General features: G+C 31.2%; 1 protein-coding gene across 1 annotated transcript in view; it reads left to right on the top strand.

Moving 5' to 3' along the window:
* LOC143253783 (carboxypeptidase D-like) overlaps positions 1–14927 on the top strand; it is a 41268-nt gene that overhangs the window by 13376 nt on the left and 12965 nt on the right. The window contains 9 exon segments of the mRNA XM_076508146.1: positions 1053–1320; positions 1912–2023; positions 2692–2953; positions 3675–3867; positions 5398–5506; positions 8016–8162; positions 11062–11242; positions 11710–11905; positions 13230–13365. Of these exon segments, the coding sequence (XP_076364261.1) occupies positions 1053–1320; positions 1912–2023; positions 2692–2953; positions 3675–3867; positions 5398–5506; positions 8016–8162; positions 11062–11242; positions 11710–11905; positions 13230–13365 (1604 nt within the window).

Below are 14927 nucleotides of genomic sequence, written 5' to 3'. Positions count from 1 at the left end.
AAGGGTGCTGCTGATTTACACAAGGATTTAGATCATATAGTGAGTTGGACAAATAAATGACAGCTGGGTTTTATTTATAATAAGTGTAATATATGTGGGTTATCATAATTTGAATTTTAAGTATAATATGGATCAGAATAACTTTAACAATGTCTTCAAAGAAAGGAATTTTGATGTAATGATTGGTCAGTCTCTTAAGCCATGCATGCAGTGTGTTGTTGCTAATATTAGGGTAAATATGATTTTAGGTTGTTTCTACAGAAATATTGAATATAAGTCTAAAAAGGTTGTAATTTCATTGTACAGCTCACTGGTTAGACTACATGTGGAATATTGTGTTCAGGTTTGAACTGTTTACCTTAAGAATGATACTGAATTATTGGAAAGGGTTGAGGAAAGCTACTGGAATGACACCTGGGATGGAAAGTTTATTGTTTGAGGACAAGTTAAGATCTCTGAAATTGTTTTATCTTGAAAAAAAGAAGAGTCGAAAGGGATCTGATTAAGATGTTTAAGGTTGTGAAAGGAATTGCTAGTGTTCAAGCATCACCCATTTTCATAACTAACAGTGAGAATAATAGGACTAGAGGATGCATTCAGCTGAGACAATTTTATTTTTTCTAACAGGATCATTGGTCTTTGTAACTGGTTGGCTTTGAAGGAGAAGTAAATTTAAAAATAGTTTGAAGAAAAATCTTTTAAGTATATAAATAATAAGAACTGGCTTTAAGTTTTTTATTGTTTAAGTTAATTTAGCTTATATAATATACTGTTAACATTATCTGTGGTTAAATCATATTTGGTAAAGAGTAAAAGAGTATGGAATTCTAATGTAGTGTTGCCTGTTTTTTAAAGGTACAAAAAACAGTTGACTGATGCTGTTGTGATCTACTTGTCTTAAAGTGTCAGACTTCCATTAGATAGCTACAGTTACACTACACAAAGGGCTAATGGTGCAGAAGCTGTTTTAGGTTTTAGCTTTTATTATTTTGCTGTCTTTATACCGCACTGTACTTGACCAATACAACTTGAGTCTTTATTTCTCATTTCAGTTACAAGCCACAAAAACGAGACATTACTGTTCCGAATGACTGGGCTGTTCAAATTAATTTCACACTGGATGAACAGTTCTCAGAATGGTCAAGCAAATATGACTATGGACTGGATAGAAACATGAAGAGAAAAAAGTACATGTCTAACCAGGAGTTGTACAATACCCTTCATGATTTGGGGAAGAACAACCCAGATCTAGTGAATGTCATGGTTAGCAGTGATCCTGATGGCCTAAAGGTGCAGGAGTTCCTCATCTTATCATCCAATGTAAGGACCTTCAGACGGGTTGACTTTCGTAACTACTTCTGATATGGATATGTTTTTCCTCAATAAAAGTGTTAATTAAGAATATTTGTTAAAAGTTACAAATAAGGATGTTCATGAGTAGATGTCGTGGGCATGCTCAATGTTTGTATTTCAGTCATTGATATGTGTGGAATTGGATTTTTGCATTCTAAGGTTCTGTAATTGTCTCATGTTGTTTACAAATACGAACCACATGCCCTGATTAAAATGAAACCAAGCATGTAACATGTAGCCTAAACTGAAATTTAGACCATAGTCTTATTTAGGTTATGTGTGTGTCTATCAGTAGAAGAGGTACAGACACAGAAAATGCATGTGTTTGCACTTAATAAATATTAATGTATTTATTATACAGGGTATGTATTACAGGGCAATTTTCACTGTTTCAGTTAATCACTCCATTTTTACAAATTGCAATAATAATATTCTTTCCCTTTAAAATGATTATTTAATCAGTAAAGAATTCAGTACATATTGAAACAAGGATTTATGGTATGTTAAATATCTTCCAAGATTCAGACATTATACTGATTTAATGTTTGTTGCTTAAAGACATCTAAAAACATGAAGACCAAACCTAATATTGTGATGTTGGGTGGTATCCATGGGGACCAACCTGTTGGAAGAGAGTTATTGGTGAATCTTGCAAGACATCTGATTGAAGGTAATTATTTTGTATATTGTGAAAAGATCTTACATGCTAGTAGTATTTCATTGTAAGAAAATTTAAACTAATTCAGTAATATAAACTGATGTATTATAAAACTCACATAGAATTTAGACTGTGTGTTTCTTTAACTTTTTTGACATGGTTATAAAAGTCATCTTCTGCTCAGACAGTGTGTTAGAGTTTAGTTTGAAAGCTTGTTCAACATGATTAGATGCTTTAAAATATAAAAATTAGCTTTAACCAGTTTGATGATCCAGAAAGATACGAATGTTTCATTATTCTATACATGCAGATTTGTTTCCATTTCAGAGGTGCTTCACAGCTTAAAATTTGCCCATAATAAGCTACTATTGTGTTAAAGTTCTACTTGTGTTAAACATTCTGTTGGCACTCAGTATATATAAGTTAAGTTTGTTAAAATCACTGAAAAGGTTGTGTATTTGTAACTTGACAAACTCTGCATGTGTTTTTTCAACAGCAAGTTATCCAAGTATTAAATCTGTTTAGATCACAATAAAAAAAATTCTTGGCTTACAAAAATACCAACTGCTCTTAACTAGATGGAATTAAAGTTGTAAGACATCACAAAAAATATACAATCTCTGATGTATTTCACTCTAGTTGTTTACCATTAGCTAAATAAAAAAAACTAATGTTTACAGGTTACAGACACCAAGATCCTCAGATAATGCAGATTTTACAAACATTGTCGGTGCACATAATACCTTCAGTGGATGAAACAGGGTTTAACGAAGCTACTTTGAACAGTTGTCATCCATCTCTGGACCCGTTGTTAGATGTGGCGGACAAATTTGGTCCCGAATATGATAATAAGTTTGGTACGGTGGAGGCTTTGAAGAGAAACTGGAAAACCTACAAGTATTTAGCTGCTTTAAGCATTGAAAGTGGTGGCCTTAATATTTTGTAAGCTTCCTTTTTTAGCTAACCTTACAGATTAAACATGATTTAATGGATCCTTGTGTTAATATCATTCTTAAAGCTAGTAACATATTGAGACATTAAATTAAAGGATTATTGTTGAATATTTAATTTTTATTGAAAGTAAAACATTTAGTAATTTTAAAGTAGAAACAGATTTGAATCGCCCTAAGGTTAATTTCCCAGGAATTCATAATCTTATCTATTTCCAACTCAAGAGTCTTCAAGAATCCTTATTACTCTATATCTCACTTTCATACCAAAATCCTGATCTAGTTCTTCATGAAAAAAAAAAATTGGGGTACATAATGTGACATAAGAAATGAGATTAATGTTGTTCAAGTTTTTTTATGTGTGACAGTACGTATAGTTCAACTGAGAATGTTCTCCACAGTCTCTCATTTTTCAAAACCTCTTTTATTAAACAGGTGTTAAGGTAAAAAGAAATAACAGATTCTAATATGATTGGACCTGCTGTATTTCCTTAAGAGAGAACAAAATCAGATGGAGATTTTTCGTAGCTGGAAACTTCCAGCTTGAACTCTCCCTGTTGTGATTTGTTATATTTGTAGGAAAACAATGTGCATTGAAACTGTTTAAAAATATATTAGTGAATGTGTCAGGAATTTTTCTTGTCAATTTTTATAGACCAACATTAGAAGATTGATAATTTACTTGGCCTCAATACTTATTATTCCTACCTTAGATATCCTAAATCTGCTGATAAGGAACCACAGGAAAGTCTTTCTACTCAGAATTTAAAAGCTCTTGGCACCACTTATTGGAAGAACCATCCTCAGTTATCTTCTGGTCAGTCCTGCCCTAGAGAACAGCATCGTCCTAAGCTGCAGATAGGTTCTCTCCTTGAGTATGTTTACAAAAACTATAGATCTTCAATTGTAAGTTTTTATCTTCATTTTTGTAATAACTGTTCAGTCTGGGACACTTTAAATAATAGTAGCTCTTTTCAATGATAAAAAGTTAGTTTTGACTTGAAGGAAAACAAGACAGTTGTATCTTTCTCAAATATGTCATTTATTATGACCCTGTTTCTACAGTTATGACATCATCAGTGTCATAAGAAGTGAACTATTTGTGACATGTACAACTGTCTAGTTTTCCTCAATTTCCTAATAATGGAGTTTCTACCAAGTACCAACAGCTTCAAAAATCAACTCTAAAGTTATTTTGTTATAAAAACTGAAAAACAATGTCAAAGCAAAAGAAAGATAATTTTGTTTTTTAGTTAAGTATTTAATGAAAGAATAAATTTTAGCTTGAACATTATTCTTCAAACGTGTATTTACCAAATTATCGAATGTTGGCTTAAGCCAACATTAAGCATAATTCGTGATGCTGAGAAACCCACTTGAAGTAAAAACATATCCAGGACAACTGGTATGGATATTAATACTTTTTCTAATAAAGCAGAGAACAATGTTTCAACCTTCTTGGGTCATCTTCAGGTCAAAATGTTGTTCTCTGCTTTATTAGTAAAAGGGTTAATTGCCAGCCATCCTATGTTAAGCATGATTGGCTTATATGAAATTTACCTAAATGAGCAGAACTAAATACAAAACATTAACTCTTGTTAGTTATGGTTGAAATAATTTAAAGTTTCGTAAATTCTATGAAGAAGCATTGACATGTGCCACAGCTGTAAGAAAAACTTCTAATGTACGTCACTGGAGCTGTTGATTTTATTCAAGCTAATATGGATGGAAGTAATTGGAAAGTGATAGCAAATAATAATTCTTATTTTACTTCTCTGCCTGCTGTGTTTAATTTCTAAATGAAGTATTAAAATCATTGTTGCCAACTTAGATTGTTTAATGAAAAGTGGTTAATTAAAAAGTATAAACAGCTAAATAAATGTGAGGATAACGGAACATGTGAGAGATGATGTGCTATAAACAGCTAAATAAATGTGAGGATAACAGAACATGTGAGAGATGATGTGCTATGAACAGCTAAATAAATGTGAGGATAACAGAACATGTGAGAGATGATGTGCTATGAACAGCTAAATAAATGTGAGGATAACAGAACATGTGAGAGATGATGTGCTATGAACAGCTTTAAAATGTGTTGTTTAATCCTGTTTTTACCTCTTTCATACTTTTGTTAGGCCTGAAGTATATATAATAGCTCTCTTAAATGTTAAATAATTACTTATTTGTTGTATTGTGTATTACAGATAAGCCTCTAGTTCTAGTACGATTCTGTTGTGTTTTTTTTTATTTTTAGCTTTGAGCTTTTATAATGAATTATTTCTTAATGGATGTTTTAGTTTCTCAGAACTGGTAATCAGTTAACATGTATTTCTAAAAACGGCTGCATTTTTTGTAGCCTCCAACTCAGCACAGGAACTTATTTGAAGACTAAGCTGAAAACCATTTAAAACATGTTAATGTCTGTTTACTTCCCAGATAGCAGTACAGGTCCACTGTTGTAATTATCCTTTATCAGAAGAGTTAGCTGGGTTGTGGGTAGACAACATGAAACCCATGATTGAGTTCCTTCTAACAGCCACTCAAGGTGCAGTATTTTGTTTTTGTAGCAGTGGTTTTTAAACTGTCCTTTCTTTTGGTAATATTTTAGAACAAATGTCAGGATAATGTAATCAATCTCTTGTGAAAATATGTATAAAAATTGATTCTGTAATCAGTGTGAAATTTTTAATTTGAGTTAGTATAACGTCCTTTTTTAGACGAATAGTACACCGTGTACAGGCACTGGGGAACTTGGAAATTAAGTGACTCTCCCAAAAGTAGATGTAACCCAGAGGTTAGTATGCTGGGCTGTGGGTCACAACATCCAAGTCTCTGGGTGCATTACAAAAATAACAGTTAACTTCACTACTCAGTTCTAAAAGTCAAACAAAATATTTGTGGTAGCAACTGCTGCTCCCTCTGGTCAGTTTGCCCTCAAAATAAGGGGTGGCTGTACAAAAACCATAGGGTGTAAAAAGCACAATGTGATTCAGAAATCTCAGGGCCACTCTGAACTTTGAAAAATTGCATTTTGTTATTTTAAGCTATGACATAGTAACTCATAGAATGGCTTTGAGTTTGTTTTTTTTAAGTACAAACTTTTAGCTCATAACTCTGTCATCTCTTGGTCGATTTATGATTTAATTATAGGAGATCAAATCCTTTTAACTGATATATTTGACCGTGTCCAAGGTCTCATAGGTTAATTTACTCTAATCCTGCCCCAAAGAATTTACTTTGAGGGTAGGCTGAAAGAGGTCCTGACGAGCAGTAAAATCATATCAGGTGTATGAGCACACCATGCTTGGTATTGCTATCACAAAAAAAAACACACCCACAGATTAGTTTACTCTAATCCTATCTAAAACAATTTCAAGTTTTGTTGTCAACAAAATCTAGTGTTTGGCATTCCCTCCACCCACCACCAGCAACAGTTGATACAAGTAAAATTTTAAAGCATTTCCTTTACATCATAGTAACAACATGCTGTATGTTTATATACAGGAAAACACTTTTGTTATGGGTATTTATTTCTGTGCATGCCACAAGGTTTTAGTATGTTGCATTCAAAATTTATCTATACTAATTTCTTTTCATGATGTATGAATAAGTTTGGCATCAAAATGTGCCTATTAATGTAAATGTTAATCACGTATATAAGTTCTTAATTCTATAAGGCAATTTTTAAAAATATTATGAATTTCCCCTTGTAGAAAAATTTACATTTTCTCTCTAAGCATCCCCTCTTCTATAATTATTTACCACCCCTCCAAGAAGTACAGAATTTAATGTAAATTAATCAATATAATATATTTATTACTTAGGCAAAGCATAATTTTTATAGCATTCAATCTTATTTGGTTACAGAGGCGTACACTAGAAAATCAGACTCCTCTTGCCACACCCACCTGTTGCACCCTCTCTTTCATAAATTACCACTAGTTCTTTCCAATATTTAATACTGCAATATTTATAATCAATAGAAAGCTAAGTTTTAATCTGCAAAATGAGGTGTTATGTTATTTTTTATACAGAGAATTGTCTGTTTCACTTTCAGTTCAAACTTTATTTATACAGAAAACACACTGATAAAATTAGCTTAATTTTTAATGGTTTTTGTCACATAGTTAGAAAGCCAGAAAAATTAATATAGTTACAGAATATTGTTTGCTTTTTGCATGTTATTGTTCTGTGTTCTTTGGAGTGTTATTTAATTAAATAACAAATTATAAAGTGCAATACTGTCATTAGTATAAAAAAGTAGATTTAAGCAACATTGACTATTGACAGCAAAAAAAAGACCAAGTGAGTACTCTATTTCTTGTTTTCATAAGTATTCTTCACTTATTGGTTAAATTATGAAAAATAAAAAGTAGTAATAATAAAAATTTTTTACAAGGTATACTCTCAAGCACTTGTATTTTTCATGGAAAATTGTATCTCAGAATGGCTGGTGTGGATATTAACACATTCATTGATGAGCAGAGAACAACATTTTGACCTTCCTAGGTCATCTTCAGGTTATTTTGACCTTCCTAGGTCATCTTCAGGTTATTCTCTGCTCATCAATAAAAGTGTTAATACCCATTCCAGCCATTCTGAGATACATTTTTATTTCAAGTAGGTTTTTCGTCATCAAGAAAAATTGTATCATATTTATTTTACCTTACCTGATCTTATTTAACCTAAAATGTTTTTAATTTTATATTTTAGTTTTTTTATTGTAACAAATAAATAAAGAATACACAAGAAAAACTAAAAATAAAGTACTTACCTAAATCATTTTCTTTTGCTGTTAACTGTTAATAATATTTAACCCTATTTTTTAATACTGATGTAGTACTGTACCCAACCTTGGAAACTGGATGTATTGTCAGTAACATTTAGGTATTCAAAGCTATTTTTAATACACAACATTATTAATATTCTTTAATAACATGCAGCCACTTGATCTGTTAAAGGCTAACTGATTAATGATGGATACTACATCTGCCTTTTAAGAAAGGTTTCAACCTTTGTTAAATGTACTTCAAAATGTCTTCTGCTTCGTATAGGAATTCGAGGACAGGTAACAGATAATTCAGGTCAATCAATCAGCAACATTTCCATTTCTCTGGAGAATCACCCAGAGCCAGTGGCTGTGAACTCTGCTAAAGGAACATTCTTTATTCCACTTCCCCAAGGCACTTACACGCTGCACGGTATGCTGTTTGTTTTTTCCAGATTATCCATATTTGATTCTTTCAATTGTGTAATTTTTTTCACAGAAGGAATAAAAACTTTACCAAGTTTGGTATTTCTTGTAAAACACAAAAATTAATTCCATGGAAAAATTTACAGCAAGTTACATGAGCTGTTATCTGTAATTTTTTATTTAGTATTCATCTTTGGAAACCAGAATTTCACATTATTAATGGTAGTCTTTTAACCATTCTTTTTTTTTTTCAAATTATTCATGTTATGTATTTTTTTTATTTATGTAAATCTCTCATCATGGGAGATTTAGGTATAAGGAGTGACAAACTAGAGGCCACTTTTTAAAAATAATTATTTTACTTCCATCTTTTGTACTTGTTTAGAGTTTGGTTGCTTATTTTAAAGATATTATTTTGTGTCAAATTTTACTTGTTTTAATACAAATATATGTTACTAGTGTGTGTATGAAGTTTTTATTTTTTGTTTCATTTTATGTTTATATATATTTTTTCATTTATTAATTTTCTTCTGAGAATGAACCTTCAGAATATACCCATCTGTTTTGTTGGTTCTACAAAAAAGATATTTTTACTAAATAGTTATATTGTTTTTCTGTTTTTATGTGTACATTTTAGTGCAAGTTGTAAGACACCTTATATTCTGATGCATTTGTAATTACACTGTAAACAAGCTATTAAACAGTATTGAATAAATTGAAGTGTAGTTTCAAAAGCAAAGCAGTACTGCACATTAAGGTTAAAGTACTACCCATTATATGAGTTTTATATATATGTATACTTACACACATTTATATAAATATTGGAAAATCAAAACTGAGCAGTACTTTTACAGTCATAGAAATAATGTCAAACTAGGTTGTTAACACTTGACATTTTAGGTTATGTATATAAATAAACCAGAGTGCCCTAGTATTACTTGTTGTAGGACATTTTTTGAACTCCTATATTTTCATTGTTAAAATTTTTATATAAAGCTACACAAGATGTTGTTTAATTTTCTGAGAGAATACTTCCAACTGTTATTTGCTTATATGAGGAGGGACAGGATACTTCCATCTGTTATTGGGTGAATTGTGGAATGAGTTAATCACTGATTACGTTAAAAATCAGTTTTGTGCATCCTGATTTTGTGGTCACTATTTATGGTTTGGTATGTAAAATGGGTCACAAAATTATCGTAAGTTAATGTATCGTAAAGTTTTAAGAGAAAAATTATAAATGTATGATTTGTAAAATAAAAATATATTTTTTGGTAAATACAAAACAATAGAGTATTTCTGTTTCCAGACACTAATTTTTAAAATATTTACACAATTTGTTCCACAGAAGTTTTGATTGTTGGAGGTGTAGTTACTGATAAGTTGATGAAACAAAGCCAAGTGGAGCCTCTTTGGCTCTATACGTATAGGGCAAATTTTGTTTGGTTTTGGGGTCAAATATTGATTAATCTGCTAAAATAATACTTAGATTCAAAACATATTACTAACTACTGAATTATGACATACAGTTGGTAGTTAAATCTTTTTGTATTAATGTTTAATAAGAGTTTAAGGTAACTAGATTACTTATAAACTTTTGAGAAGGTAATTCATAATTACAAATCAGTGAGAAATTAACCATGATGCTTGAATTTCAATTATTCAGAAAAACAAAATTTGCATGCAAAAATGTAATATAATTTTTTGAACAATGTCAAATTTATAGCATTCCATGAAAAATTTGTTCTTGAGTATTTTTGTTGTAATTAAGATACAGTGTTCAGTCAAGTTTCAGATTTAATTCATACAACAAGTTTATTAACAGCTGTAATTAAATTATTAATATGAAGGGCTGAAGGCATGAATTTAAACATTTTTGTACACTTAGTTTGTAAAAAAAAAAAAAAAGAATCAAGACAAAACCACCACTGCTTAATGTTATACTGGCATTCTTTGTAAATAAGAAAGATGGTGGTAGAGTCTATGTTATCTTTTCATTAATTCGAATTTCACTGGAGACTAGCTTTATGTCAACTTCTGTGCAAAATAGAATGGAAAGTTTTTCAGGTAGTTTAGACCAATTTGTAATTCTGTTGAACAGAGTTTAAGAAGTGGAATTTTCAGCATGAGTAAGAAGTGAACTCATTAAAAAAAAAATCCAGAATTTAAAAGTTTTGAGTTTCAGCATGCATATGCTAGTTTCAACTGTTGAAACCAAAATAAAACGTTTATTGTAATGTAGTGAATTGTAGGTTAGTAATTAGTTCTTTCTTAAAGCTATAGGAAAGCTTAACCAAAGTGGGGGGCTCATACATCCCCCACCAACTTTTGAAATGTATTTTTTTGTTTTTCATGTGTGTTTCAAGTAGTTTTTGTTTTCATGTTTCATGCTGATAAGGCCTATTAGAAAACTGAAGGTGAGTAATTAATTCTTTTTTAAAGCTATAGGAAAGCTTAACCAATGTCCCCTACCAACCTTTGAAATGTATTTTTTGTTTTTGTGTATGCTGCAAATAACTTTTGGTGTCATCTTTCATCAAATATAGTTTTTTTTTGTTATTTTATTCTGTTAGTATGCTTTATAAAATATTAAATATTTTGATAAAATATTAAATATTTTGTATTTTTTGTTATATTTACTGACATATTATGCAAATCTGAACTGGTTTTTGTTTATCATGTATGTATTTTTCACTACATTTTTAAGAACTTTTAAAATTGTCACCTTCATAACTAACATTGCTTGGAGTAAAACTACCTCTAGAACTTATGTTATTTTTTAGAGGGATGCTATGTTACTTGTAGTAATTGGTGCTAGTTCCATCTCAAATAAAGCAACTTTATGCATGGTATGTTTACGTGTATAGTTCAGATTAGTTAATTATTGTTACCTCTTTTGGAAACAGTCACTGCTCCTGGCTATGAGAATCATACAGTTGTTTCTACTGTTGAAGAAAAGACACCAAAGGAACTAAACATTGTTTTGGAACCACTAATGTCGAGTCTGACATATCACAATTTTTCCGAAGTCACAAACTTCATGAAAACTCTAGTCAACAATTATTCCACTATATCACAACTCTACAGGTATGAAGAGTGAAAGTTGGGGGGGCTTGGTGACATCTTACAACACAAATTAAAGAACAAGTATTTCTTTAAAAAAAAAAGAGGCCATCACTTCAAAATGTACAATTGAATTTTTATTTTACAAAATTCAAAACAGTTTTTCTTGGATCAAACTCGGAGAACATCAATGTTTACGTACCATTAATTATTCAAAAGTTAAATCATATTAAATCAAATTCTACATAAAGTACAAAGTATTATCTCTAGAAAGTAAGTTCTACATAAAGTACAGTGTATTTTCTCTTGAAGTTAAGTTTTATATAAAATATGACATCTTTTGAATGTAGGTTCTTAGTACTATTTTGTATAATGACTTCTGTTGATAGTACTATTTCAGAGGCATTTTTGTTACAAGTTTTCTAAAGAGTGTACTCTGTATGATATGTCCTACAAATAGTAAAACATAGTTTCTGTTTTTATTCATATAGAATTGGTAAAACTGTTGAAAAGCAAGACATCTTAGTTCTTGAAATATCTGCTCAACCAGGGAAACATCAGCCAGGAATATCTGAAATTCGTTATCTAGGTGGTCTCCATGGAAATGATGTGGTCACAACAGAACTTTTATTACAGTTAGCTAATTATATCCTGTCCCACTATGGACGTGACACTGCCATTACTGAGGTAGGCACAGTTTTATTTTAAAAATATATCTTACATAAGAGGAATAATTTTTTAAAATCACACATCTTTAGCTTAAAGAAGTAAGTATATGATTCAACTTAACAAAAGCAGTATTAGAACATTAACTTTGAAAATAATTTTTTGTTAAATTCTAAATGTTTTTATTTTCCAGTGAGGTTATCACGGACAAATTTTGTGTTGTACGTACACATTGCTGACTGACTGTGGAGATTACTAGAAGCTTGTCATGCATTTCTTTCATGTGGTAGTTAAATGATTATTTTGTTGTTTTTTACTACAAATTTTGAAAGATATTTATTGGTCTGTCTTTTCAATATTTGTTGACTTTTCTCTGTGTTATGTGAGAACTTGTGCTTTGTAGGTTTGGTAACTTGACTCTTACTCTGTTGTATCTTTTAAACTATATTTTACATAGAGTACAATCTGACATTTATCTCATCAGATTAATTCAGATTATTTTGTGTGTTATGTGAGGACTTTCGTTTTCTAGATTTGGTAACTTGGCTCTCGCTTTCTGTGTCTTTTAGAACACACTGATTATTCTCAGTACTCTGTTTACAGTGTTATCTAGTTAATGTGTTGTTCTACTAATTTCACTGGGATAATCATTTTCTGATGCATTAGATCAAAATCTTGTGATGGAAAGTTTAACAAAACTAGGTTGTATTTGAGCCTCTTAATATCAGGAGAGATTTTTCTAGATTATAATTCAAGCTCATCGGTGTAAGTCAGAGTTAGATTAGGTAAGTTAAGCTACTGTTTGATGTTATCAAGTTGTATGATCAGCAAAACACAATCATTTCATGCCTAGATGAATGTCAAAATTAGTCAAAAGTCATCCCCCCTATATTTCACATTGTGTGATAACTACAGCTTAATTAGAAACACCCAGTTGAAATTAAAAAATGTCCCTTATACATGTTACAATATTATAATTTAATGTATGTTTTTTTTAATTATTTATACATATGTGTCCTTAATACTGATGAAATATGTTAGCACTGTTTAGGTGTGCTAAATGAAGGAAATTCATTTTTTAACTAATTAAGGAACTGTAATGAAAGTATTTTGGTTGTAGTGATGAAGCACATGGTTTGGTTCTAGTTTGAACAATGAATCACATGATGATATAGTTCTGGTTGAAGTGGTGAAACTTGTTATGGTTAAAGTGATGAAGTCTGTGATATGATTTTGCTCAGTGTCACAGATCAGTAAATATTTTCATTACCACATTAAAAGTGTTATACTCTCATTTATGTACATTTCAATATCCCATACATTGAATGATTTTTTTTCCTTGCAGTTGGTGCAGAACACAAGAATTCACATTGCTCCCGTACTGAATCCAGATGGGTTTGTGAATGCTGTACACGAAGAATGCAACAGTAAAGCAGGATACAACAACAAACGAGGCACTGACCTGGATACGTCCTTTACTGGTACGCACACACACGTTATTTTTCTAGTACAAAAAAATGCACAAACAGATTGAGATTAGGTAACTAAACATCTGTTTTCTTCAAAGCTGTTTATCATGGATGCAATGTTCTTATTAACATGTAATGTGAACATTTTAATAGAATTCTTGTTTTCTGTTATTTCTGTGTTTGATGTAATAACTTCTGACATTTAAATTAGAAGTATAATAATTCAGAATGAAATAGACACTAATGACTGTGTCCAGTGACATTAAATACAAGACATTTAACTGAAATATGTTAGTTAGGTAAGTTCTTTTGACTCAGTGTGACAGACAGACAGACAGCTTCAAAAATGGCCAAGGACCAACTTTATTGTTGTTGGTGTTATTTTTCACCTGCAAGTAGAGATATTGTAACTTTGTAAGTTCTTGCATCAATATTAAGTTTTCCAGTTACCAACTACTCTTGATCCTGATGAACCTAAAATTACTTCAGAAACTGAATGTTGACTGAAGTTACTTTGGACACTTAAAGTTCCTGGTGGTCACAAGTTGAACACTACTTTTTGTACTTATTTTTATGCTAATCTCTGTTTCTGTTTTTCTAGATTTTTTAGATTTTATTTAAAATTTAGAAATTAAAAGCTTTCTTACTTAAATACTTCTTTCATTGTTTGGCATGGCAGTTTACTAACATTGTTTGGCATGGCAGTTTACTAACATTGTTTGGCATGGCAGTTTTACTAACATTGTTTTGCATGGCAGTTTTACTAACATTGTTTTGCATGGCAGTTTACTGACGCTGTTCTGCATGGAAGTTTACTAACGCTGTTCGGCATGGCAGTTTTACTAACGCTGTTTTGCATGGCAGTTTTACTAACATTGTTTTGCATGGCAGTTTACTGACCCTGTTCTGCATGGCAGTTTTACTAACATTGTTTTGCATGGCAGTTTTACTAACATTGTTTTGCATGGCAGTTTACTGACGCTGTTCTGCATGGCAGTTTACTGACGCTGTTCTGCATGGCAGTTTACTGACGCTGTTCTGCATGGCAGTTTACTGACGCTGTTCTGCATGGCAGTTTACTGACGCTGTTCTGCATGGAAGTTTACTGACGCTGTTCGGCATGGCAGTTTACTAACGCTGTTTTGCATGGCAGTTTTACTAACATTGTTTTGCATGGCAGTTTACTGACCCTGTTCTGCATGGCAGTTTTACTAACGCTGTTTTGCATGGCAGGTTACTGACGCTGTTCTGCATGGCAGTTTACTGACGCTGTTCTGCATGGAAGTTTACTAACGCTGTTCGGCATGGCAGTTTTACTAACGCTGTTTTGCATGGCAGTTTAACTAACATTGTTTGGTCGCGTTTTCAAACATGGTTCGACGTGTCCTTGTTTTCATCAATTCTCCGAACTTTATTTGTTTGATTGAAATTGAAGTATGAAGAAAATTATAATTTTGTATAAAACATCCTTTCCAATCCTGCTGCTGTAATTTATTGTAATCTTAAAACAAAATGTCGTGATTTATTTTGAAATACAATTCATAACATTTTTTAAAGTATGAGAAACAGTATTA

Source organism: Tachypleus tridentatus, chromosome 6 (assembly GCF_004210375.1).
Source record: "Tachypleus tridentatus isolate NWPU-2018 chromosome 6, ASM421037v1, whole genome shotgun sequence".
NCBI lineage: Eukaryota > Metazoa > Arthropoda > Merostomata > Xiphosura > Limulidae > Tachypleus > Tachypleus tridentatus.
Note: the sequence above shows the minus strand (reverse complement) of the source record. Positions and strands in the feature narration are given on the sequence as shown.